The 26,136-nt window shown below is 48.0% G+C and overlaps 11 protein-coding genes across 11 annotated transcripts; 5 read left to right on the top strand and 6 right to left on the bottom strand.

Moving 5' to 3' along the window:
* Positions 1-103: 103 nt before the first annotated feature.
* Positions 104-1,473, bottom strand: N7466_004991 (anthranilate phosphoribosyltransferase; the record flags this gene model as incomplete). Its single annotated transcript, XM_057164388.1, has 2 exons — positions 104-1,078; positions 1,147-1,473. 2 exons carry the CDS (start codon positions 1,471-1,473, stop codon positions 104-106), a joined length of 1,302 nt encoding a protein of 433 aa, XP_057023069.1.
* Positions 1,474-1,786: 313 nt separating this feature from the next.
* N7466_004990 (mitochondrial 54S ribosomal protein uL10m) lies at positions 1,787-2,827 on the top strand (the record flags this gene model as incomplete). Its single annotated transcript, XM_057164387.1, has 1 exon — positions 1,787-2,827. One exon carries the CDS (start codon positions 1,787-1,789, stop codon positions 2,825-2,827), a length of 1,041 nt encoding a protein of 346 aa, XP_057023068.1.
* A 467-nt stretch (positions 2,828-3,294) lies between these two features.
* On the bottom strand, positions 3,295-4,713 carry N7466_004989 (phosphatidylinositol-specific phospholipase C; the record flags this gene model as incomplete). The annotated part of the gene is made up of 1 exon (XM_057164386.1): positions 3,295-4,713. The coding sequence occupies one exon, from the start codon at positions 4,711-4,713 to the stop codon at positions 3,295-3,297; it is 1,419 nt and encodes a 472-aa protein (XP_057023067.1).
* A 1,464-nt stretch (positions 4,714-6,177) lies between these two features.
* Positions 6,178-8,036, top strand: N7466_004988 (amino acid permease; the record flags this gene model as incomplete). Its single annotated transcript, XM_057164385.1, has 6 exons — positions 6,178-6,359; positions 6,408-6,768; positions 6,824-7,088; positions 7,154-7,333; positions 7,389-7,776; positions 7,829-8,036. The coding sequence occupies 6 exons, from the start codon at positions 6,178-6,180 to the stop codon at positions 8,034-8,036; spliced, it is 1,584 nt and encodes a 527-aa protein (XP_057023066.1).
* A 765-nt stretch (positions 8,037-8,801) lies between these two features.
* Positions 8,802-9,566, top strand: N7466_004987 (YukJ family protein; the record flags this gene model as incomplete). The annotated part of the gene is made up of 1 exon (XM_057164384.1): positions 8,802-9,566. The coding sequence occupies one exon, from the start codon at positions 8,802-8,804 to the stop codon at positions 9,564-9,566; it is 765 nt and encodes a 254-aa protein (XP_057023065.1).
* A 760-nt stretch (positions 9,567-10,326) lies between these two features.
* N7466_004986 (uncharacterized protein) lies at positions 10,327-11,955 on the bottom strand (the record flags this gene model as incomplete). The annotated part of the gene is made up of 4 exons (XM_057164383.1): positions 10,327-11,418; positions 11,476-11,547; positions 11,623-11,726; positions 11,787-11,955. 4 exons carry the CDS (start codon positions 11,953-11,955, stop codon positions 10,327-10,329), a joined length of 1,437 nt encoding a protein of 478 aa, XP_057023064.1.
* Positions 11,956-12,225: 270 nt separating this feature from the next.
* N7466_004985 (putative lipase) lies at positions 12,226-13,497 on the bottom strand (the record flags this gene model as incomplete). Its single annotated transcript, XM_057164382.1, has 2 exons — positions 12,226-12,257; positions 12,381-13,497. The coding sequence occupies 2 exons, from the start codon at positions 13,495-13,497 to the stop codon at positions 12,226-12,228; spliced, it is 1,149 nt and encodes a 382-aa protein (XP_057023063.1).
* Positions 13,498-14,456: 959 nt separating this feature from the next.
* N7466_004984 (uncharacterized protein) lies at positions 14,457-14,678 on the top strand (the record flags this gene model as incomplete). The annotated part of the gene is made up of 1 exon (XM_057164381.1): positions 14,457-14,678. One exon carries the CDS (start codon positions 14,457-14,459, stop codon positions 14,676-14,678), a length of 222 nt encoding a protein of 73 aa, XP_057023062.1.
* Positions 14,679-15,544: 866 nt separating this feature from the next.
* Positions 15,545-16,435, bottom strand: N7466_004983 (gluconokinase; the record flags this gene model as incomplete). Its single annotated transcript, XM_057164380.1, has 2 exons — positions 15,545-15,997; positions 16,169-16,435. 2 exons carry the CDS (start codon positions 16,433-16,435, stop codon positions 15,545-15,547), a joined length of 720 nt encoding a protein of 239 aa, XP_057023061.1.
* Positions 16,436-18,631: 2,196 nt separating this feature from the next.
* On the top strand, positions 18,632-20,217 carry N7466_004982 (vacuolar protein sorting-associated protein 26; the record flags this gene model as incomplete). The annotated part of the gene is made up of 5 exons (XM_057164379.1): positions 18,632-18,851; positions 18,925-19,397; positions 19,477-19,501; positions 19,592-19,708; positions 19,973-20,217. The coding sequence occupies 5 exons, from the start codon at positions 18,632-18,634 to the stop codon at positions 20,215-20,217; spliced, it is 1,080 nt and encodes a 359-aa protein (XP_057023060.1).
* Positions 20,218-20,652: 435 nt separating this feature from the next.
* On the bottom strand, positions 20,653-26,044 carry N7466_004981 (uncharacterized protein; the record flags this gene model as incomplete). The annotated part of the gene is made up of 5 exons (XM_057164378.1): positions 20,653-25,212; positions 25,266-25,561; positions 25,615-25,788; positions 25,844-25,910; positions 25,967-26,044. The coding sequence occupies 5 exons, from the start codon at positions 26,042-26,044 to the stop codon at positions 20,653-20,655; spliced, it is 5,175 nt and encodes a 1,724-aa protein (XP_057023059.1).
* Between the last annotated feature and the right edge of the window lie 92 nt (positions 26,045-26,136).

Genomic DNA, 26,136 nt, shown 5'->3' with positions numbered 1-26,136 from the left:
CAAATTTAATAAAAAGACATTATTTGTGAAAGAAAGATCAGTCCGAGATTACAAAAATCCGAAACATCCAAGAAACATCCGACTGGGAGATGACTGTAAGTCATTACAGCTGGTTGCTGATTTCAATGAACTTTTCCAAGGACTGGAGAGCTTGACCGCTCTCAATAGCCCAGCGTGCGCGGCGCAATCCCTCCTTCCAGCGTCCACCACCTGGTCCACGCTCAGTGATGACCTTGCCGTCATCGCCGAAGCCCATGTTGCTGGTCTCTGCCTCACACATCCCAGAGGTGACAAGCAAAGCAGCAACGTTCATGAGGACAAACTCCAAGATAGGATCGTCCCGAGGCAGCTCATTGCGGAGAATGCTCATCAGCTTCTTGGCGTTGTCCTTGGGCATTTTACGCCCATAAACCTCAGTAAGAGGGTGAACCTTGACTCCGAAGTCCGTTGGGTGGAGCTGGAAGGAATCTATTTGGACAATGGTGCGAGGGTTGTATTTTTCGTCATCCTCGTCACTAGACTCCCCATCCTCCTCCTCGGGATATGGCTTGTAGTTGGGGTTGGGGTGTTCAGTGATTCTCCAGCAGTTTGTGTAGCCTGCGCAGCTGATCTCATCCATGTCCTCTGCACCACAAACCACCAAGGCCTTCTTGGCACCAGCTTGCTTGAGAGCCTCTACAAACACTGGGCCCAGGGCCTGGTAAGCCACACCAACAACTCGGGCTTCAATGGCCCACTCGATGGGGTTTGCGAGAGGTCCCATAAGGTTGAAGATGGTTCGAAGACCAAGTCCGCGACGTACGGGATTGGCATACATCATACCAGGGTGGAAGTTGGGGGCGAACAGGAAGGCATAGTTGGTTTCCGAATAGACTCTGGCAATGTTGTCTGCTGTTACAGCATCGATATTGGGCGCAATGGGGGCGATTGCTTTGAGGACATCTGCGGATCCGGAGAAAGATGTCTGTGCGCGATTTCCGTGCTTTGCGGTCATCAGTAGTGGTGAGGCAATGATCGAGGAAGCGGTGGACACGTTGAAGGTTGAGTGAGAATCACCGCCAGTTCCAACAATATCGCACTGAGTTAGGGAAAAAAACATGTTAGCTACAACATACAATAATGTCTTTGAAGAATCAAATATCATACCAAGCCACCCTTGTAGTTTCCTTCAGCTTTTCCCCGAAGCTTGACAGCTGCCTTCAAGGAAGGCTTGTCAATAGCGCAAGCGGCCTCTCGCATGCGATGTGAGCATTTCGCGATGACATCAGCTTCCTTATCCTTGCCGGTTGAATGAAGCAGCGTCAAGAGAGCTGCAGTTTGAATGACTGATAGTTGATCTTCAAAAATAAGCGCAAATGCAGAAGCAATGTCATCTGCGCTAACTTGGAAACCAGGATCGGCGGGGTATGCCAGGCGCTTAAGGAGGGGAGAGATAGAAACAGTCTCCTTAGACTGGGTGGGGGTAGTAGACATGATGAGAGAGAGGCCCTGCAATTGAATTAGGGCTTCAATTTAAGGATTGAGCACTTCAATTGGGAGGTCGGTATAGCTTGTAAACAAAAAAAGCAAGCATCATGACTCAAGAAATGCCCCTCTCACCGCAGTACTTTGGTCAACGGCAGAACAATACACCGCCTTTAACGCGCTTTACCACTTCGGGTGCCAAAAAATATCACCTGAAAATACCAATTTCAATGTTCATGCCGGGGGCTTTCTTGATTCTTTGATCCACTCCTTTCATCTTGCAATTGCTTGGATTTGTTCTATCCAGCACCACACATACAAAATGCCACCCCGGTTACAACTTTCTTCCCTGCGGCGAAACGCCCTGCAGTGTCCATATGAACTCCAGATGCTCAGGAAAGCCAGCACGGCAGCTACCACACCTGCAGCATCAATTGAGCAAATGACACGCTCCCCAGTACCAGTTTCGCGATCTCCTCCTACCCAACCACCGTCGCACCGTAATCCCGAATACCGTCGGTCACAGCTTCTCCGACAATATACCTCAATTCTCCGTACATCTCCCCTGATGGTGCTGTTCCAACACAACAACCTCAAGTCCATGGAATGGGCTTCTATCCGACGAGAACTTGTCAAGGCGCTGGAAAAGGTGGATGAGAAGATTGCCGCCGAGGGCCGGACCTCCCCAGCCCTAGCTCCCTATATCAAGATCCAGACCGTCCAGACTAGCATCTTCGAAGCTGCCCTGCGCATTGTAGAGCACTTCCGACCTACCGAGGCCGCATTGGCTTCCGGAAAGCCCCCGAGCGCCGTCGACCCCATTACCCAGACCTCCGCCGAATTGCCCATCCTTTCCGGTTCTCGCGATGATCCCGCCCTTACTCACGACTTGTCGCGTGCCGCCTACCAAGCGGTGAAGCACCTGAAGGGTCGCCACGAGCTTGCCGACGTCCTCGTCGGCCCCATCGCTATTCTTTCCATCCCCGCCGTTTCTCCCGAGCACATGAAGGCTGCTTTGTCGATCTTGACCCCCAAGGAATCCGGTTTCCGCGGACCTACCCGCAAGGCCAACCCAGACTACCACGAGCCTATTGTGCAGATCGGTCTGCAGAAGCTGAACCTCCTGGCTGCGCGCATTGACGGCCAGGTCCTTGACTTGAACCAGACCAAGTGGGTTGGAGGTATCGAGGGTGGCATGGATGGCCTGCGCTCTCAGCTCATCATGTCCTTGCAGAGCACGGGCTCCAGTCTTACCAACACCCTGGAGGGTGCTGGCAAGAGCCTTTACTTCACTATGGAGAGCCGGAGAAGTGCTTTGGAGGAGGAGCAGAAGCCTGAGGGCGAGAAGAGCGAGTTGTCTTAGTCTGGTCAAGGCCACTTTCAATCTTGTATAATATGTCATATAGTTGGGATCCTGATCCTCAAGCATCTTTTGTCCCGGATGGGTGTATACTGTCTTAGCAATCAACATTCGAATCGACCGTTCAAACGCGCCCAGTATAAAAGCCAACCACAGTATGCATAGTTACTACTCGGCCATGCAGATGTGAGTATCAGCCGTTTCTTTGAAGTTGGAAGCTCACGTGCATGTTTATGTGAGGTTGACTCAACATTTGAACACGATTGATATAATGTGCTTGGTGAATACACGTAAAATGATAGGCCATGATCTAGGACAGACGCGATAGTAGCTGGGAACTCAGCCTTGAGGAAGAACAAAAGGGAAAAAAATTGGTGATAATATACACTGAGGTAACACCATGCGATCTCATTAAAGCATAATGGAAAAGGCAAGTCCAACCTCCCCTCCGTCTAAAAAGGTAGATAAGTCTATTTAGTCTGGTTCAGACGCAGCTTAGCGTTCATGCCCACAATACAACGCACAAGGTCCCAGTCCCCATCGTGACCAACCCAATCTGTCACCAAGATACCTGTCGAGCAGTCGCCATCATCATCCTTGTGACGACGGCAAAGATAGTCAACAATAGCCGGGTTCACCTTGGCAGCGATCTTCTCCGGCCAAGTATTAGTCTTCCATAAGTTACTGGCACTCAAGAAGTTGATAAAGAAAGGATACTTCCGGGTCTCTTGTGCACTCGGTAGCACACCAGAAGGATAATGAACATGTGAAGCGCGATCAATCTGCTCCTTGACAAATTTAATCTTCTTCTCAATATTAGTCGATTCCTGAACCTCATAGAAGTCCTGAATGCAGAGCTGTCCACTCGGGCAAGTCGCGCTGGGGGTATTATCTTCCCAAGCAGCAGCATCGATTCCCCATCCATTCCCTCCATGTTCCTTCTTTAGGTCCTCACTCAAATTGAAACGGCGGATAAGCACCACCTTGCCGCGCGCCTCGCCCAAAGTCGGGATCTTAGGCCGAACCCACCAGCGACTGCCTTCACCTGCGTAATGCTGGTGCAAGATGTGAGCGAGCTGCTCATCCTTCGCATTCCCAGTACCCTCTCGCTTAAGCGAGATGACCAATGTTTCGGACGGGTTCTGTTCCAGAAACTCGTTGACCTCCTTCATCAAGTCACGGAAGTATTTATTTCCGGTAAACGAGACGGGGAAAACGCTGTGCACTAGGATCAGCTCATCCTTCGCCGGATCATCTGGATATTGCGGCTGAACACGGATATCGAAGAAGCGGACGCCGTTCTTCAATTGCTCGCGCGGGCTGACGGCCTGGCAGCGCACGGAAGGTGGGGCCATGTAGCATGTTGGGGAGTTGTGAGTTCCTGGAATTGAGAGCGCGGAAAGCAAGGTGTCGTCACGCAATTCGTGCATCCAGGCATTTAGATTCGCGGAAGAGAAGATGGTCAAGTGAGACTCCGGGGTGATGTAAACACCTGTGAAGCGGTATTTGGGGTGCTGGGTCAGCGCGTTCATGGTCGCCGACTCGAGGGTCGGGACTGGGGTTTGAATCTGGTGTCGCTCGCCCTCGACATCGAAGGTCAGACGCATGCGCTCCTTTTCGGAGTTCTTGAAGACGCGGCGCTCGGTCTTTTTGGTTGTGAATGGGTCCACGCGGATGTCGAGACCTTGCAGTTCCTCGAACGGTCTTGTTTGTTCGGTGATTGCGAGAACTGGGGCATTGGTGCGGGTTTGATTTGTGAGAACACGTGTAAAATTTCTGGCTAGAAGTGTGATATCGGTGCTTGACTCTGGTGCTGCGAAGCGCTCAATACGCTTTAGCACGATTGGAGTGGATGTGTTATTACGGATGGTGAGAAACTCGGCGACCATGGTGGGTGGTTTGATTGTGAGAAAGCTTTGAAAGGGGGGAAAGCAATTCAAGCAATTGGTCGGGAGTATAAGGCGGTTGAAAAAGATGTATCAGAAAGCCCAGGGAGCTGAACAGAATTTACCCATCAGGACTCAGGAGGATCTGCGGGCGCCTATCGTGGGGCTCTCTTGGCAATCGTTGATTCCATTCAATGTTTACAGGTGACAGAATCACGCTTCAGGTGACAGCCACTCAACTTCCAGCCTCACAGTCAATTCCAATCCGAGCGAGAGATCTCATCGCAAGAATTTAGAAATTATACAGCAGAAAGATCGTGATTATGTGATTGATGTGATTTAATGTCTATATTTAACTTCTCCGTAGTTTCCTCATCAGGACTAGTGCCATGAAGTACATGAATCGAATGCAGATGATTCTGATCTAGAAATGTAGCTCAGATTTGAATATTCCGGGGCTCTGAGGTACTTTATGCAAGCACAGTGCGCCGAGCAGTTAAAATTTCAGGTATAGTAAGTACCCATTTCTAGGTCCTAGTAGCCCTGGATGTTACACTTGAAGTGTATGTACTACTAGTACACACTACGTGCTTAAGACTTGGAATGGGCATATACTCAAAACTTGAGTATTCAAGATGAGAACCTGCTCAGCACTCGAGATAGGTACTTACTACACATGCATGTATTGACTGCATGGTACTCATCATGCGCTCAGAGCCTATTTCCAGTTCCTAATTTTCAACTACCAAGTTTTCAACTAGGGAACTCATATGACCAAAAAAACCACAGCATCCATAGTAAGTAGTAAAGGTGGAGGTAAACAAACACCTTCTTATCGTAAACACATGTGGATATTCTCAAGTAAGGAAATTCTTTCCAAGGTTTTCGGGTCTCCAAATTCGTGATCGAGCCTCTTCCCCGCATATCGGAGCTTGGGGTTCTGCGGGGGTTTACTAGGGCTTAGTAGGGCCCCGAATACCTAAAAAGCATAATTTCCCAACCCTTAGTATATACTAACTTACTCTAAATTTTCTGATTGGGCAGCTGGATGTGAAGATAACAACTCTTGGCCGGATCCGGTCTCCCATATATCAGATCCCCCACGTAGAACCCGGTATGAAGGATAACGTTAAAGCGATTTCCCCGCCATGGGAAAGCTACCTTATCAAGGCAATCCTATTGCAAGGTTAACAACTATGGCACATACCTAGTAGGTATATGGATGAGGTTGTATCCATGGATGAGATCTCATTGAGGGGCACATCATTCATTCCCAAACAATCTGCACCTCGTTCATTATGTTGGAATCTGATCCAGACGTGTTGGATGGCATTGCAGGCCCCCGAGGCTCAGAAAATGGTGTCTTCCACAAATAAAACTACGATTCAGAAAAGGCAACAGACTCGAAAGATCTTGACGGGGCAGGAGCCCCCGAGCTTGCCGAGGTGAAAGAGCTAAGGTTTGTTTATGCTTGAAGCAAATCAGACTTTGAAAAACACAATCATCAAGAACTTATTCTCATGGTGTCTATATAGAAAAGGCTTACAGCAACGACATATCCAAATGATTGCACTGGCAGGCACAATTGGAACAGGGTTGTTTCTTGGATCAGGTCGAGCCCTAGCTAATGCTGGACCAGCTGGTATCTTGTAGGTCAATTCACCCCAGGATTGATTAAAAAGCTGACAGCCACTTAGCATGGGGTATTTATTCATGGGATTTCTGATATCTGGCGTGACCCTTTCAATTGGAGAGCTCAGTGCTCTCATTCCCCTCAGTGGAGGTGTTATCCGCCCTGCTTCTTATTTTGTGGATCCAGCGTTTTCCTTCGCGCAGGGATGGAACGTAACATATCAGTACTTGATATCAATCCCAGCCGAGATCTCAGCGGCTGCTGTGATAATCCAGTTCTGGGTTACGGTGAACAATGCTATCTGGGTGACTGTATTCAGCGCCGTCCTTTTCGCAAGCAACCTTTTCCTGGTGCGAATATATGGAGAAATCGAGTTTACATTGGCGATTTTGAAGGTTTGCTTGATTGTTGGTATGAATATCATGGTAAGATTCAACACTTGATTATGTTGTCGAAGAATGACAAGCTCATATCTTTCAGGGTCTTGTGATAACAGCGGGTGGAGGTCCGGATCACAAGAGCATTGGCTTCAAATACTGGCAAGACCCAGGTCCATTTGTGCAGTACCTGGGTGTTCCAGGATCTCTTGGCCGCTTTATGGGATTCTGGACGGTCTTTGCAAATGCTGCATACGCATATTCTTCAGTGGAGACCATATCAATGGCAGCAGCAGAAACCTACGCGCCTCGAAGAAACATTCCCAAAGCTGCCAAGCGAGTCTTTGTACGCGTTATGCTCTTTTATGGTAAGCTGAAAACACACCATAAATTTCATACATGGATACTTTCTAACAAATGAGCAATAAAATAGTGGTTTCTGTATTCATGATCACCCTTCTAGTTCCATCCAATGACCCAATGCTTCTCAGAAGCTCGGGCACGGCCGCTCAATCCCCATTTCTGATTGCTGCCACCCGAGCCGGCGTAAGTGTCGTGCCTCATATAATCAATGCAATTGTTCTGACTAGCGCATGGAGCTCTGGAAATTCAAGTCAGCATCCTCTTTGAGCCGCCCGAGGCAAATATGCTAAGCTGACATACTAAAGCTCTTCTGAGCGGGTCTCGTATTCTCTATGGTCTCGCTCGTGAGGGCCAGGCCCCCAAATTCCTTGCCCGCACTAATCGTTGGGGCGTGCCCTATGTGGGTGTTCTGGCCATCGGCGTCTGGATGGCCCTCGGATACATGTCTCTCAGTGCTACTGCTGCCACTGTATTCACCTGGTTACAAGACTTGGTCGCGTGTGCACAGATTATGAGCTGGTTGGTTATTTGCACCACCTACCTACGATTTTACTATGCTATGAAGAAACAGGGCGTTTCTCGAGACAGATTACCTTGGAAAGCACCACTGCAACCGTATGCCGCATGGGTTACTTTGGTGTCTTTAACTATAATCTTGCTGACGGGCGGTTATACAACATTTATTCATGGCCGGTCAGTCACAACAATCTTGGAAATTTCTAGTGGCTACTGAAACTCTTTCTAGCTGGTCAACCGAAACGTTCATTTCGTCATACCTGGATATTGGAATTTTCGCGACTTTTTATTTCGGATACAAGATTTGGTACAGAACGAAGATAGTTTCTTTGGATGAATGCCCGGTTCTCAGATTTGTCGAGATCGCGGAGAATGACCCCGACCCACCTGAAGAGCCCAAGTCTAGATGGTCTGCAATCAATATTCTGTGGAGCTAACTAAACCAAGACGTGGCAGACAAGGTGGGAAAGAGAGGAGTGATCCAACATTCATGGATTGAAGGTTTTACAAGAGCGCGTGTATGAAGATTTTCTATATGATGTTTTGTGAATCATTTTCATTATTCGATTCTATTTTTAATTCTTCACAAATCACTGCCACTTGTCTTCAGCCTTCGGTACTCTTCTCCTGTCGGGACTTGGGAATACCCCTCTTGTGGGGCTTGCTACATAGTGGGCACTCTAGTGACTTAGTCTCTCCCGCACCCAAGAGATCGTGCAATACCACCAATGGCTTCAAGAGTTACCACATACATTCCGAGGTCCCCAAGACGCCACTTGAGCAGAGAAGAAGATCAGCTGAAAACCTGCTCAGCAACGCCACAATATCACAAATTCTACTAAAAAAGCTTAGCGTTGTCTCGCAGCGCAGATCGATTGGACCTCGTCATGGCGACACTAAGCTTTAGCTGCATGAGAAGCTACATCATGCCTCGATAAGCGGTCTCGCCTTGGTCACATCCTAGCACGTGTTTGGTCCAAGCAATCTGCTTTTTGAATTGATAAGAAGCTCTGCATAAGTGGCCAGATCACCTTTGCATCATCTAGCATGATACCCAGGCGACATCGGCCCGGATTGACAATCTCGACAGTTAAATAGTAGACCCCCGCACCTTGCTCCTTCCTTCCTAAGAAGCAAATCATTTATTTCCCCCAACTCAAGTTTCAATTCCTATCAGTTCATCCACTTCAATTCCTCTCACGATGACTATCTCCCATTACGGTGTCTGGGCTTGTACCCCTACCAGCTATGAAGCTCAGACCACAGAGCAGGACTCCAAGTCCCCCCACATCTACCTCCACTTCACCGACGATTCCTCTTCCAGCAAGAGCCTCGAAGCCGCCATCAACGTCAAGTCCACCGACACCGACACCCGCCTTGTTTTCTGGGTGAACCGCAACTTCACACACCCCATCACCGAGCAGCTCTCTAGCCTAGCCCTCGGCTTCCACCTCGCCGCGTCAAGCAGCTCAAGCAGCTCAAGCAACGACAAGACTGAAAACAACAACAACAACCACTACGACCACCGCAACCGTCACCACAACCACCACCGCCACGTCCGTCGCGACCTAGTCTCCAGCTCCTTCCAGGGCCTGGATTTCGTTCGTACAAAGGACCTGGTGGACATTCAAGCCGGAACAATTCTCCCCCTGGACAACGGCTCTGATGCTGGTATGCTGAGCGAGCTGGACCCCATCATTCAGGACGCCATCAGCCAGAAGGCTACCGCGTACATTTGGGGCTCGTCTTACGGATCTGGTATTCACGATATCCACATGAACCAGGGTTCTTTGCCAAGCTACTCCAATGGTATCTACGAGGATGGTGCGCTGCTGTTCAAGTTCCCTGATGGACACTGGGAGTCTGTCTTCTTGGCTTTTGCTTCGCAGAAGATTCCTACTGATGACCAGGGAGAGTACACGGCCGACAGCAAATCGCTGGCTTCTATCCTGGGTGACAGCGAATAGGTTATTGGTCATTGGTCAATGTAGTATATAGCAGTGTTCCACACACGAAGAAATTGATATAGATCAATATCATTACCTCCAGTTCCCGATGGATCATCTAGAGCTTCTCAGGTTCAAACTTCAAACTTCAAACTTCAAGGTCGCAGAAACCAAATACCTTAAATTAGCCGGGTTTAGCCGACCGTGGTAACAAACTTCTAGAATACTACTAGTATTTAATTGAGCACGGCGTTTAGATTTACAGAGGCTATGCGCGATTTTAAAGTTGAGCACATTCTTTACATACTAGTAAGGTTGTTTGCTTCAAAACCTCTTCGAAGACATCTGGACGTTCGCTTTTTCAATGCTATATAAGCTTATTCTAGAAGGTATATCTGGAAGGCTAAATTTACTATGACTTGGAGTTTACATAGGCTGTGCGCGATTTAAAGTTGAGCAAATTTTCAATCTGGGAAGTGGTTCCAAAAGAAGGTATACTTCTAGAATCCTACTAGTATTTAATTTTAACATGGCGTTGAAATTTATAGAGGCTATGCGCGATTTTAAAGTTGAGCATGTCCGTTAAAGTTCTTTAAGGTTGTTTGATTGAAGGATGTTTGCGCTATAAGTAAAAGGTAGCGGGCCGTTCTCGCACGGGCCACTAAAGCATATGGATTCCATTAGGGCTGGGCCAGTCTGGTAGGTTGTAGTTTCTTTTAGAAAGATGCATTTCTTTAAGTTTATAAACCTATTCATTATCCATTCGTTTTCTTAGCACTTGTCATCTCAGGTTGAGCAGCATCAGCTGAGGCGATTCAATCAGCTCCCTGACACGATTACCCATACGTGCCATGGTTGCCCCGTCAATAACACGATGATCAGCGCTCCAGCTGAAATTCACGAGCTCGCCCTTTGTGACCTGTCCTGCATCATCGAACACAGGCAGTGTCCTTGTTCTTCCAATGCCAAGAATAGCAACCTCCGTCGGCACAATGACAGGCGCAACGTACGTCCCACCAATGTTTCCAATGTTCGAAACGGTGATGCTACCACCGCCCAGATCAGCAGAAGTCAATTTACCGGCCTTGCCGAGCTCACTGAGCCGGGCTATCTCTGTCGCAATGTCGAAGATTGACCGACTTGCCACATCCTTGATGTTAGGTACGATGAGACCTGTGGGTGTATCCATGGCAATACCGATATTGTGCTTGGCGCGCATGATCAACTTGGGTTTCTCGGGGATGCTGGCGTCTACTCGGGCGTTGAGAATAGGAAATTCGTTCAGAGCAAGTGAGACGGCCTTCACGATGAAAGGGAGAAGTGTGATTTTCTTGGGGTCCCGAGAATCGCTGGCGAGCTTCTTTCTGATGGAAGAGATGTCGCCAACTGTAAGCTCGTCGGCAAATAGTAGGTGGGGGGTGTTGAGGGATTTTGTCATTGTCTTGAACATGGCTGACTGCATTGGGGTCAATCTGACCTCGGACTCGGCCTGCTTGGTGTCCGGTGTTGAAGAGAATTGTGGTGGGTTTGAAGAAGATGATGTAGACGAATCTTGGGCCTCAACAAATCTTAAGACGTCTTCTTTCATAACTCTTCCCTCTTTTCCTGTGCCAGTGATGTCTAGAATGTCGAGTTTGTGAGTCTTGAGTAGCCCCCGCACAGCAGGGGTTGCAAGGGATGCATGCTTTGATTGGGATATCTCGGGTATGGCTTCGAAAGACGGAGAGGTTGAGTTAGGTACTGTAGAGCCCTCAGCAGCTTGAATTGCTGCAACTACCTGTGATTCGGGAGCTGGGGCAGCTGGTTGTTGTGAGTCGTGTGGTGGATTCTCATCGTGGTATTTTCCATCCTCGACCTCGATGTCAATCAATGCCTGCAATAAAAAGGTTAAAAACAGCACACAAAACGTGAAATAATTGCATCGACTTACTCGCCCGGTAGGAACGGTATCATCAGCCTCGAAATGGAGTTTCTTAATTACACCTGCATACCGCGATGTGATCTAGACGGGTCAGTTTTTAAGTTTTTTTTTTTTTGCATTGAGTAATATTATGAGACAGGATAAAAGAATACTCACATCATCGACAGCCTTGTCTGACTGATACTGACATAAAGGCTTCCATTCCTCAATGTGCGCCCCTTCCTCCACATACCACTGGATGATCTGGACCTCAGTGATACCTAGATCTCGAATTAGCGATCAATTGGTTCATACAACATTGGAGCAAAACCTCTACCTACCTTCGCCGACATCCTTCAATATTTGTGACTTGATCCCCAATAGCGCTGATGCTGCATGAAATCCCCGGCTCGGCACGGACGCGATGGGGCTTCGAATGCGGAGAACACTCTGGGGTTGGCAGGATCGCAGAATCTGGGGAATACTACCCCCACTGCGTAAGATATTCATGATGCCGGGTCACCTAATGAGAGGAGAGATCAGGACAAGCATAGGGATTTTATTGAAGAAGTTAAAGGAAAATGGTCTTTATCTGTTGACCTGACTTCATTTCACGCCGACGGTAACCGATGATAGCCACGTGATTTTCCCCGCATCGCCGCGGAGTATACTCTGGTCCAAATTTGGTATTATGTCATCTTGCTTTGAAGGCTAGAACCGGTAACTTGATAAAAGAAGAAGAGATTGATTGAGCATTGAATATCTTACTATTGCATGAAGTTATACTGGTGGAATGGTGGTCATTTCTGGCTCTAGAAGTTATCATTTTGGGTATCATTTTCACATTCTATTAGTCTAGTATATAACAAAAATATTGTCGCCCGCCCCCCTTAACGCCTGCCCCAGTATCATTTCTCCCAAGTCTATACATTTACGGTGATTTGCCCTTATCTCAACGGTAGAAACTTCAACAGGTACCTTCGGAACCGTCAAAGTTTGAACAGCGCTCTTTGTCACGTAAGTCTTCGAACCCTGAGCAGCATAAAGAGGAAGAGCCGGCTCATTCCATGGCTTAGGTGTAAAGAACAGAATATGCTTCAAAGCCATCAGAGGCAAAGCCTGCGTCTTAGCCGCATCGATAAAGTTCACTCCGGGAGCCATAGTATGCCGGCATACTTCGGCCATATCAATTCTGTCAAATCTTCCCGGCCCACCATTCCTGATCGCATCCTCTGCCAGTGCCCAAGCAAGAGGATTATACAACACAGCCTCATGTGTATACACCAAGCCCGCAGGCTTGAAACGGGCCTCCACCTGCAATTCGCAGTTCGTCACACCGACATCTCGCTCATCTTTCATGAAAGCAGAAGCACCCCTTCCAGATTGAGGCTGGACTACCTCGTCGGTAGCGGAGTAGATCGAAGTTGTCGGGACGTACGCGGAATCTCCACCGTTGGAGCGCAGGGTCGCGATGAAGTTCGAATTGCGGGTTTGGTGCCACACGGCCGGTGTTCCGGGCTGCGTACCATTGAAGGGACAAAGGGCCCAGGCATTGACGGTACCGGCGAAGTCGGCAGAGAGACAGATGAAGTTGCTCACTTGGTCGCGGGTGCTGGGCCAGTATTTGAGGCTCCATTGTATTGACAGGGTGCCCTGGGACCAGCCCACGACGGCGACTTGTCTTTGTGTCCGACTTGAAATGTAGTTGATAGCGTAGGCTACATATTGTGCGTTTTTGGGTGCCTCGTCGCACATTCGGCCGGGGATGTTGAGCCATACTGGGTCACCGAAGGTGCTGGCTTTGAGGAGCTTGGCGAAGTTGGACTCGTATGCCTCGCCTCCGTATGTGCCTGTTCCCGGGACAAGGATCACGGGTGTTTTGCCATCTTGGCCAAATTTGAAGTCGCTTGGGATGTATATGGCTGATCGTAATGAGTTTTCTTCGGCTGAGTATGGTGCATCTTGGATCGATTTTGTGGGGTATATGGGGAGCTTTGGATCTGGGTTCTGGTTCTCGTATGAGTTGATGTCGGGATTTCCAAAGCCGAACATTTTGGTTGCACAATTGATTTTGTACTTGAATAATGATAAAAGCCCAAGCAAAGTGTTGTGGTTCAAACAGAATTGTTGGACATTTGCGATGCTTTAAACTCTTCTGTAACAACATAGGACAAACCCCCCGACCACAATGAAGGTCGAGAATCAACATCTATATCCACAATTAAGATGGTCCACAGCTGAGAAAAAAACATAAACAAAAATTGTGGATCTATCAAAATATGACTATTGACGCCAACGGGTGTTCTTTGTTGACAAACAGCCAATAGTAGCGATCGGCTGCTCGGGTACGGTGTCACCGACACTCACCGTGTAAAAGAGCCGCCAATATCTTAACGCGCTTATTGGCCAATCTCGGCAAACGTTTCCATTCTTGCATGAAATGCACGGAATTGCCGGTCAAGGTCTAGATCCACTTGTCGCTATGACGAACATGTTCGCATCTGTCGCAAAGTTGAGCCCTGATTTTTTGGGAGAAAGTGGAGTGGCTGTGTTTTCATTCGATATGGCTGTGTATAATTAGCTTCCTCAAGCGATGTGCGGAGCTGGTTGTGAAAAGTGGCTGCTGTACATCACTAGCTCAGGGTGAGATATGTTGAGTAAGCAAGTAAAGATGTGGACAATAGTGGCTGGCTGGTTCCTTGTTGGCTGACGGACTTGCCGGTCCAGACTGTATACACCCACTGGGTGATTAAGTGATCTGAAATTCCGTGTGATGTGTATAAACCTGTTCCAAACTTTTCTCTTCTCTCTTATCTGGGTGCTCGGTTAATATTGACTGCATTCATTTCAGAGATGTCTTAACCGTTCGACAGGGCAACTTCTGCCGCCAAATATCTTAAAAATACATCATTCACCTGGGCAGCAATCCACTCATCCTCGACTCTGTCACGTAAAAACTCAATTTTGACAATTTCACCAATCAATGGATGGAACTGGCAAATCTCACGAGCATGATCTTCAGCTTGATTGGCACAAAACAACCACCAACATCACAGAACCGGTATTCTGACTTTATGTCCCTTGCCCAAGAGATCAATGCCAACTCCATGTTTATGGATGTGCATACTTCTGGGCTACCGCAAAAGCCTTGGCAGCTGCCCAATAGTCGATGCGAATTCTCGGATATGACCGTGTCAACGAAAGCGACACGATGGAGAACACCGAAGCAGTGACCTGTACAGCGCAACACCGCCAACTAGGAACCTGTCACTATGATGTTGTCGATTCGTTAGGTACCCGCGTTCCAAAAGAGATTAGCGACTTCGAGAGCCCCAGCCTCTCGCGACTGTGAGACACTCAGTGGCCTTTGAAGCTATTTGTTTGTTCGTACTGTTAGAATATGGTATAGCGGGAACATGCTAAGAGCGGTTTTTTTTGCTGATGAGGAAGATTCGCAGAATATTCAAGGTTTAGACCTTGCAATGGTGCCAGTCTTTCCCAAGGTTGGAGATCTTGGTTAATTCAGATGCTCAGCTCTGCCCAGGTGGAGACTGCATGTGCCCAGGTGGATATCCGGGGAATAAATAAGCTTATCACGAGACACCTGCAGGGATGTTTGAAGGGATGGGCGATTGGCTTTCGGGAAAGGCCTGTTCAGGAATAGGTGGGCAACAAGGTACATATTACTACCTAGGTCAGTGGCTTCCACATAGTAACCGATGCATGCCTAGTGTTTGACGCTATATTTATGGAGCCTTGATGAACCTTGTAATGATACAACGATGGAGTTTAAACGTTTAAAGTTGATAGTTGCAAATGTGGGATCCACTTCAGCACTTAACACCAATGTCAGTAGATTTAGTCTATATAACATTTCAATATAGACATTGCTATGCCATTCGCCCCGAAATAGGGTATCAAGAAAGCCATGCGAGGCAAGGCCTATAATAAGAAAAATCACGCCAGAAACAAAGATGCGAATATAAAGACAAGATCAAATCCCAAAGAACACCAAATAGAGGGTGGAAGCAGTCCACAAAAACCCAAATCCTCAATGCAATTAAAGAAGCTGCCACGGAAGCCAAAATCACGGCATTCTTCAAGAATACTCCTTCAGCTTCTCACTAACAGCCTGCAGCACATTCTGGTGCACATCTGCCTGTGATCCCTCCACGTTAATCGTGATGGCATCCCATTCGCCCTGTGGCTCTTCCAGAGCAGCCAACTGCGAGCGAACCATATCGCTCTTCATATAGTGCGACTGGCGCTGGCTAACCCGCTGCATGAGAACAGCCTCGGTGAGCTTGAGATAAACAAAGTGGATCTGCACCGAGGGTGAGCCGTACGCGGCAACGCGCATTACGTCACGGTACTTCTGCTTCAGGGCGGAACAGGCAACGACCACACCAGCGGGTGGGTGAAAGTTGTTAGACTCCGAGGGTGAGAGGGCATCAATGGCTGCTTGACGAAGGGAGATAAGCCAGTCCCAGCGGTCTGCGTCTGTGAGGGGGGTGCCGTTGCCCATTTTGTCCTTGTTGGATTTGGGGTGGTACTTTAGCGCAGAATCTTGTCAGCTTTTGCTCTAGCTCTTGGTATATTGGCCCCGATGGTGCTCAGACGGTTCTTGTTTCTTGGGAATCACCGTTTTTTTTTTTTGAAACGAGATTTATTGGGGGATGGATGGGGAAAGGATTTGCTTTTTTTTCTCCTTATCTTCACGTACATCATCGCCTTCTAAAAATGGTAGGTTCAGCTCCTGGCGGATAGCTTGGCCCACGGTACTTTTGCCGCAGCCAGCAGGGCCAGTCACAACCCAGATGTGCTGGATCGGAGAGAGCTGATTGGAGTTCTGGGGACGCATTGCGGTGTGTGCGGAGGTACCGTTGGGCTCAAGATCAGGCATAACGTGGGCTTTTGTCACGGGGACGGACGGCGAGTTTACGAGAGCAGGTGTGACCGGTGGCTGAGGTCGTTCCCCGGCGGAGAGCATGATGCTTGGAATGTGGGATGAATTGAGCGGCGCTTAAGGCGAGGGAGTGGAAGACAGAAGTGTTTCCTTGCGCGACTGTTGAAATAGACTGCTGAGTTGGATGGTGAATATGTGTGGTGATTCACGAAGCCAAGTTGATGGAGATGTTGGTGAGGGGTATGGGGAAATTTTTGGATTGAAGATATTCAATGTTGTGTAATGGGTCTGAGGAAAAGGGAAAAAAGGAATGTCGCGCGACAGATCTCCCCTACTTTTTTAAGTATGACGGTGGAGTCGGGGCAAAAGAAGAAATCAGAAGCCGAGTGGGGGAGCTGTGGAAGGCGTTGATTGGCTGCAAGGCAAGAATAGTCATTACCCGAGTGGAGTGAGAATGAGACTCCGTGGAGTTGGGGAAGATCGATCGACAGAAGTACAGACTCTTGGCTTCTCTAGATTGATCTTTTGTCATGGATTAAAGAGAAAAATGAGCTTTTAAAGTGTTGATAGTCATTTATATCAGTATTTTAAATTCATTGACATTGATCTTTTACCCTTGAAAGTCTCTTGAAACGAAGTTTCTGTACAATTGGACTTGTATGATGTCACTTTGTATGTAATTTACAGCGTAAGGTACCCCCACACTAGTGACACCGCCAGTCCGGGTATAATTCAATGTTTTTTTTCTTCTGCAAGAGCCCCCCCCCTATATATCAACTCGTCAAAACCCATCTATCATAGAGTACATCATTGACTTTCTATATCGTAATCCTCAAAATCCTGAAATCATCAAAAAACAGTAGACTTCGTAGTCCTAGTGGGTAAATGAACACCAAACTGGGGACAAAAAAAAACAGAATATTGAGTCTCCTGGACAAACTTGTCCCCCCACGCATGTTTCAAGATAGTTCCCTTCATGCCAAGCCGTGGAACAGCACTTCGAGGCGAATATGAGAATGAAAAATTACTTAGACGGGAAAAGACCGCCCGAATAAAGAAAACGGCCCGGGTTTCTCGGATAGCAGACACGGCAACCCATCTCTTGACTCTGCTCTTTCGGCTCGACCTTGATACCCGGCTAAACATGGTTCATCCCGCGCATGAAAGAATTGCCGCACCCCAGTAAAGTCCGGGGAAGTTAAACCCTGTTAAACCCTTTCTCAGGTGCGGGACACTTGAAATCATTCCAGCCACTTTCAAGGTTTACGGTGGTTGCAAGTTGGTCATTTGAGTATTACCATTTGGATGTTCTAAACGAATATCGGGAATCAGAATCCGAGCACAACATGTTAGAACCTCCTAAAGAGAAACATTCAAATGAATGAAACCTCGATCACAAAAACTCCTGAGCCTTGGGCGATGACGTTGTGTATTTAGAATTGATTGGTACTAGTAGGTATGATTTAATGTACATACTAATACACACGTGCAGAGTACTCCAAAAAAAAACAATGATCGGCATGGCCTCGCACAGTCCCACCTCCCAATGTTTATTACTGGTTCTAGTACGGAGTATCCTAAAGACCAGTTGACGATGAGTCGTATCCTTAGGCCACCAACATTGAAACATTTGAAAGACACTAGTTAGAATCAATGGCGAGATAGGTAAGAGTACCTTGGGTAAAATTCGGTCAAAATCTCCGTCAAAGCAACTAGGTACATACGACTATTTGAAACTGGAAACATTGAATAATTACACCTGTTGGAAAATATCATTTACAAGTAGCGTCCAGTATAGCATTTGAAGCAGATCTTGACATATTCAAATACAAAGGGTCTTCATTTTTGCTACACATATATGACGATATAGCTCATTCTATCCCGGTAAAACGTATGTATAGTGCCTACATACCATGTAACTATAACCTTGATTTCCATTGATAATGGAGGACTGATGCCAAATTAGTAATGAGGCTATTCATGATCTTGTATGGATTCTATGTACTCGGTAGGTTGATAAACCAGTTTCTGATCGCAAATTTGTAATTTCAGGTGACAGCGATGATTATTAGGATATTTGGATATTTCCCGCATCAACACTCTAAATTTGCAGGATCCATTGGTTAAAACTTCGAATTGAGGATGCCTTGTTAAATTGTTGTTGAAACTTGAAAGCACTAGCACAGTTACTGAAATAGCTGCCTGCGGGGTCTGACTAAGCAAACTAGCCACGTTCTGGATCTCCGCGCGCCTGCTACAAGCATCATTAACTCACACACGATGGCGTCTCTCTTCTTTTCCACCCCGGTCGATATCGACGTCGTCCTAGATGATCTCGATGACCGCCAGACAGTCGACGCCAAGCTCGACAAGGGCCGCCGCGAGCGGGTTCCCCTGTACATGGATGGGGAGTCCGTCAAGGGTGCCGTGACGATCAGACCCAAGGATGGCAAGCGATTGGAGCATACAGGAATCAAGGTGCAATTCATTGGCACAATTGGTGTGTTAGAATGCTATTACGACCCGGTGGGCCCGAAATCCCAAGCTAATCGAGCTATGTGTGTTTCATCTAGAGATGTTCTACGACCGAGGCAACCACTATGAATTTCTATCGCTGGTTCAGGAGCTTGCAGCACCAGGCGAGCTGCTCCACCCTCAAACCTTTCCCTTCAACTTCAAGAACGTCGAGAAGCAATACGAATCCTACAATGGTATCAATGTGAAGCTGCGCTACTTCGTACGGGTGACCGTCTCACGGCGCATGGCGGACGTCGTTCGGGAGAAGGACCTTTGGGTGTACTCCTACCGCATGCCGCCAGAGACCAACAGCGCGATTAAGATGGATGTCGGAATTGAAGACTGCCTTCATATCGAATTCGAATACTCCAAATCCAAGTACCACCTCAAGGACGTGATCGTCGGTCGCATCTTCTTCTTGCTCGTGCGACTTAAGATTAAGCATATGGAACTGTCTATCATTCGTCGGGAGACTACCGGCTCCCCGCCCAATCAATATAACGAGAGCGAAACTCTTGTTCGCTTCGAGGTACGTGAACTGGCCTTGCTTTTGTCGGAGGGAGATCTTGTGATCATGGATTGAGTACGACCTGCTAACATATAACCAGATCATGGACGGCTCGCCATCTCGGGGTAAGTTTTGGAAACGAAAGAATTTCCAGGGCAAAATCACTCAAATACTATTGCCTGTCAAGACGATCCAAGTGGCTAACCAGTGTGTAGGTGAACAAATTCCCATTCGTCTATTCCTCGGTGGATTTGACTTGACCCCGACTTTCCGCGACGTAAACAAGAAATACTCGACGAGATATTACCTCAGCCTGGTGCTGATTGATGAAGGTGCGTTGGTACAATATCTGGATTCAGAATGGCCAATGATCGGATCTCCGTGGGATTCCGTATTTTACATAGCCGACGGTCTTTGAAACCGAAACGGTCGGGTCGGCTGGTAAATCCCACGGCCATTCTTGGTTACGGCTGCCCACCCCCACGCTAAACTGGATCTGGCGACCGGCGTGGGTGGGGAGGGGGGAACTAGACTCTTCTGATGGACTTGCGATGCATTTATTACTGGCTCTTGCTAACCACTGTGTTTTTATCTAGATGCTCGCCGTTACTTCAAACAATCCGAGATCGCCCTCTACCGTCAAGCACCCGAGATTGCCGCGACCCCACAAATCGCACAGCAGCAGGCTATACAACAACAGGTCCTCCTCCAGCAACAGCAGGCTGTCCTGCCGCCAGGATCTGCCACCGCTGGCCCAGGACGTGAGGTGACAAATGCCAATGCGCGGCAGCAACAACAGCAACAGAGTAGTCCCCCGCCAGCCTCGGCGCCGGTGGCATGATTTGATTGATTTCGTCCAGCCCTTCTATACCCATCAAACTCCTAGCTCTCGTCCCCACCTTCTACATTTCTCTTGTCTCCAATCAATGATATCTGTTATTTTGACACCGTTGTGTTACGATATCACTGTAGTCTACTGTTTGTCTTTACTGATTATCCATCCGCCGACACCACTTTCAATGTGAATCTTTCCAGGTTGGTTGCGATTCTGCAATGCAGTACTGTATCATCCTGGACCACACCTGCTCATTCCAATTTCTTTCCAATTTCTTTTCTAGAGCCCACGCAATTTTTACTGTCCATAATTCACTCTGGATTCTGTTTCGCTTCTAGGGACATGGGATCAGATACATAGAACAAATACATTCATACGTGAGCCGCATATTTCTATGAGTTGTAACTAAAGCCTGAATGGGCATACTATCTGCTGGCTCCGTTATTCAAAACGGCCAGTCTCCTGCAACACCCGCCCAAGAGCCTGGATGACCTGTCCATCATCGCGCTCTTTACCCGCAACCTGAATTGCTTTGACAATAAGGGGATACAACCATTCGAGATGCTTGCGTTGGTGACGCGGGGAATCATCTTCCGAGCCAGTCTTCGCCGAAACGGTCTTCAGAACTGGCGGGTCCGGAATAGCGGAAGGCTCACTCTGAAGCTGAACCATGTGGACAAGAAGATGTAGCAGAGCCTTGCGTGCAGGCGTAGGCTGGGGCATCAGGCCACGAAGAGGCTGATCGGCAATGTATGCTTTCAAGGACATGGCGCAACGGAGAAGAAGATAGGGAGAGACGGATTGGGCGAGCAGGGTCTGCGGGGATGGCGTCAATGCATTATTCGTCTCTGCACTAGTCGCAAGCTCGAAGAGAGTGTCCATGAGTGCGTAGGCCATTCTGGGACGTAGGGTTGGAGGCGGGTCGAAAGTACGGCCTGATCGGACCTTGTAGAAGTCCTGAAGAGGGTTCTTTTCGATCGAAGTAGCCGGGAGATCGAGTCGTTGAGGCGGGTAGATGAAGGAGGAATTGAACAATGCGTAAGCAAAGTCACGGCGGACTGGGCTTGCGATGGCAGATGCACCGAGCGAAGGCAGGATGAGTGTTTTGAGGCGGGTGAACGCGGCGATATCGAAAGCCTCGTCGGTTTGAATGCGGACGTTTGGTAGCTGCTGGGATTGGAAACCGCGGGCTGAGACGATGCCGTGCGTAGAATCCACGACGCATTGCCAGAAACGAGTTATCTCTGACGCATTGGCCTCTGTGTATCGTTTTTCCACGTAAGGAACTGCAATTTGAAGTACATTCAGTGACACTGTTGAGGCCTTCTGCCACAGGTAAGGCTCGCGGTCTTTTCCTTGCCATGTGTACTTTTGAACGATTGGCACACTGAGACGATCGAGAGTAGTTGCCAGGGCACTGTTGGTGAAAATGTCTTGCTTGATACCAAATTCGGTGATGTACCAGCTGATGAGGTCAATGATGTTCTTCGAAAAGGCCACAAATGTAGGTCTCCTCGAGTCACTTTCTGCACTCCATTGCAACAGTGCTGAAGCAGAGAGTTCAGCAAGACACAAAAGAATTGCAGCCTGGGATTCTTCTTTCTCTAAACAAAGAGTTTTGATACAATCCGTCACCAGTGCTTGAACAGCCGAAGGCCGCTCGATATCTGGAGAATAGCGTGGGGACACCGAGTTCCAAACGAGCAGCCGCAGATGGTCTAAGACCTTTTCAATGTGCTCTGTAGTCAAATCATCTTTGTATAAACGATATACTTGCTGGAACGTTTGAATATATGCCAGCGCTGCCTCTTGATTGGGTCGATCGATATCAAGTTTGGCTTCATCAGCAGCAGGATGTCCATTTGTCCATAAATCCCAAGCGCATTTTAGCGCATCTTTGCTCAATCCAGTGGGAGATTGCACCCGAATGAGAATAGATGAAAGACTAGCAAAGGTAGCTTCACTAAATTCAAGGAGCCGCATGTCAACCAGTGCTTGCAGATACTTCAGCAGTCGTGTCCATGACTGGTCAAACTTCTCATCGCTGGCAATAGTTTCGAAGAAAGTCGTCATCAGATTGGCAACTCCATTGATCATCACGACCGTCGTCTCCACCCACGACTTGAGATCATTTTTCACGATCTTAGACTGGTTCAGTGTGCTCTCAATTTGCTCCACCATCAAGAACAAGACTCTGTTGAGACATAGTCGCCATGCTTTGGGAGAAAGCTGCTGCCCATAGGCATCGAAAATTCGGAGAAGAGTATGAATTGCGCTGTTTCGGACCTCCGATCTGCTATCCGTGGTAACATCCACATTGCGAAGCAGCAGCAAAAGCCAAAGAGAATTTCTTGAGACAGACAGGTCCTCGCTTTGGGCAAGATCACCGAGAGCTTCTTCGCTGACAGAAGCATCAACATGGCTCTCGATAGAGAACTCTTCGATCTGTCCCTGTAGGAAATCGGATACAGTCCAGAAAAACGAGGTTGTGGTAAGGGATATGTTGAAATCCTGCGTTTGAGAAGCAAAGCTCGAAAGCGAGTCCACGAGGCTCAAAAGACAAGCAGCGGGCAGCAATGCGAGGAAATCAGATGCAACAAGATGAAGCGATTTGTATGCAGCACGAACTAAGCGTGGTCCAGATGGCAAGCCCGATGATCTGCGCTCAGTTGGTAGAGAAAGTTGATCGCTGCTCTCCACCTTTTCGACACCCTGGAAGACACCGGATATCAAATCAAATGCAAGGTTCCATCCATCTTTGAATGTTTCTGCATACTGCTCAAGGATGTTTTGGAGAACTTCCAAGCTCTGCTCGTGAATCTCAACCACAGTTATGGGAAGAGACTTCGAAGATACCAGATCAGATGCATATAGAGAGGCAACTTGGTCCTTGAGAGTCTGAAGATTCCTTGTCTGCACTTTGTTCTGTGTCTCTTCTTCGTCGTCATTTCTTGATTTCATAGTTAGAAAGACCAATGAGTTCAAAATTCCGCTGGCCTGCAGGCGGAGATTTGGGCTAATTGTGATGTTCGCAGAAGTTGAGATTAGACTCCGCGTCAACAGCTGCCAGGCGTTGCTATCTGCTGCGTCTAGTGAGGAAAGTCTCTCGAGATTTGCTCTTGCTAATTCATTGCTTTTGTCTAGCACAAATTTGAGCTCCTCATCTTGCATCCTTGATTTTCCTACAGTATGTGACACGCGCCGGGCGTTTTGGTGCATGCGGCCAGGTTGCCGAGATGACTGCGGCGAGCGGGGTGTTTCAGACAACTGTTGAACTTCCTCTTGTTCCTCTCGCTGTTCTGTGAACGAAGAAAGACTCAGAAGGGCAAGCAGAATGTCCTGGAAGGAATCACTAGGGTAATCACTGGTGCTCTCAAACAGCTTGGAAGACGCGGCTTGGACGGCAATTACTTCTGTGCCGAGATTTGCAGTAGGAATATCATTCCCTGACATGCTTGCGATATCTGCTGCACCGCTAGCTGATTTGACCATTGCACTCGATGATATTCCAATGACCAAACCAGTATACTGCAGTGTCTCTAGTAAGATAGACCAGGCTGGTTGGTCCAAAGTTGGCCCTAGTGCAATGCCGAGATTGATCAAAGCTCGGAGGCAAAGGAGATTTCTGGTACTGAGAGATACAGGAGGACCATCGGCTAGTAGTGATGAGCCAGTTGAATCCACCGGCAATGAATTGGTCCGTGCAAAATCGGTGCTTTTCCGTTTTTTCTGGAAGTCATCATGAGCCTGAGATCCTGCAGCAGTTGGTGCTCCGGGGGTCTGCGCTTTAGAGATACCGGTGCTTGCAGGCATGGCAGCTTTTCCAAGGGTTGTAAGGAAGGCATCCCGCGGGACTGATAGCCTGAGGAGACCTGCGACATGGGCCAATTTCTGAAACGCACGAACAAGGTTGTGATAAAACTCATCGTCAAGGGAGGCGTGTAAAAAGGTGGAGCATGCTGCAAGCACAGCAGGCCAACAATTATCAATGATACCAGCACAGGTTTTGATGGCAGAAAACTGGATATGGGATTGTAGATCCAAGGGGTTAATTGGTACCGGCGACTTCTTAGACGGGAACGTGAAATGGGTTCTTCCTGCGTCTGGCGATTGAAGGTCCTGAGAAGACCTCGCCGAGTCAGGCCCCTGGTCAGTAGTACTAGCCAATCTATTCTTTCGTTTTTGTTTCAGGTCTGGGACTGTTAGTGGAAGGATAAACTTGGCAAGCCCTTCAGCAAAGGCGCTAATGCAGTTCAGGACAAGGCTGTAGATGTAAGTCTCCGGGGGCAACGATGGCTCTGTTTTATCAAGAAGTTCGATATAAGGCGTCCGTACGACACTCCATTGGGTGCTAATCCCCGGGACCCTCATCTCAGTCTGAGGAACTGATGTTCCAATGACACCTGCAACGCCGCCAGTCTCGAGAGCAATCTGATCCTCTGTCACAGATCGTGAGTGGTCGGCACGCAACGGTATTGTGGATTGATTGCTGACACCGATCAATGATGGCTTTTCAGAAGCTAGTCGCACAAAAGAGGCCATATGATCCCGAAGAATGTTTTTTCTGCCTTCTTCTGCATCATAAAGCGAGTAAATCTGCCGAACAACGCCAGGCTCGGAATAAAGGCCTCGGAATAGCTCCATGCATAAGATCCGCTTCCATGGGGCAGTTCCATCCGGCTCAAGTAAATGAGTCAGCAGACCAAGGACCATTTCACATTCTGCGGTCAAAAGTGACATGTGGCGCTTTAGAAGTACAAGGAGAATCCGAGTAACTCGAACTGTTTGGGAGAATGTAGTCCTCTCAGATAGGCATCGAACGATCAATGGCACTAACCGAACACGCAGGACTTGAGACAGCTCGGGATGTCCTACAAAGAGGCGACCACTGTTGAGTATCACGCTTTCGATAAGTTCGAGAACGAAGGGAGCTGAGAGGCTTCTTGTGCGCAGAAATTGCAGTTGTTCGCCATCAATGAGGGAACAAAGATCGTCCAGGACCTTGAAAATTGTGTCAGTGAACAAGAAAGGGCATGGGCCAGGCACAAACTGACCTGTAATGCGTCAAATGAAAACTGTCCTATTTCTACAAACTGACCATCAACCTTTACGGTCTTGGTAGCTTTGGCATCATTAGGTAGCTTGTCTTCGCTAGATACCCTCTCAAAGGTTGAAACCACCAGTTGTTGAAGGGTAGCGGCGGCAGTACTACTGACAGCGATCTGTTTGCTTGCCTGCAGCGTTGCACATATTTCCAGTGTGTTTGCGAGAAGATCTCCACTAAGCTCATTAGAGTAATATTGGAGTAGAGAAGGCAACGATTGAAGAATCTTGAGTTGAATATCAAGACCTGTCGTGTGTCAGTAACTCTCGCTTTATACTTGGGTGCTGTCAGTTACTTACTCAAGTTCGTCGTTTCTCGCAGGCCTGCAAGTACATCCTTCAAACGATTTGATGGCAACGCCCTAGATGCAATCAACCTTTGCAGGCAGATCACGCCTATTCCAGCCAACTTTGCATGTCGAGTATGACAAGCGATGACGAATGGCTCAACAAAGTTCGGTTTACGAACAAGGTCTATATAAACATTTAGCCCTGTCTAGTAGTTTGGGTTCATAGCATGAAAGCATACCTGCCGCTATTTGCGCCTCGGATGTCGAGGGTAGCGCTTTCAACTCATTTAGCGATTGCTCTGCTGCCTGGATTTAGTTAGCGTTGCTATCCAAGGGGATAATTTGTGAGAGGCAAGACCTACACTTCGCAGGTCGGAATTCTTTCGTCTAGACTCTTGAATGAGGTTTGCAAGCTCCGTTTGCAAAAATTGAGAAGACATTTCTAACCAGAGAGCTGCATCAACGCATGGCCGGGGCCAGTATTCCTTATAACCGCTCCCCGTGTCAATGAAACAGGGAGCTCTTAAACACG

This window comes from Penicillium verhagenii (genome assembly GCF_028828195.1).
Source record: "Penicillium verhagenii strain IBT 33310 chromosome Unknown utg000005l_segment0_segment0, whole genome shotgun sequence".
Classification (NCBI taxonomy): Eukaryota; Fungi; Ascomycota; class Eurotiomycetes; order Eurotiales; family Aspergillaceae; genus Penicillium; species Penicillium verhagenii.
The sequence above is the reverse complement of the archived record's forward strand: the minus strand, read 5'-3'. Positions and strand labels throughout refer to the sequence as shown.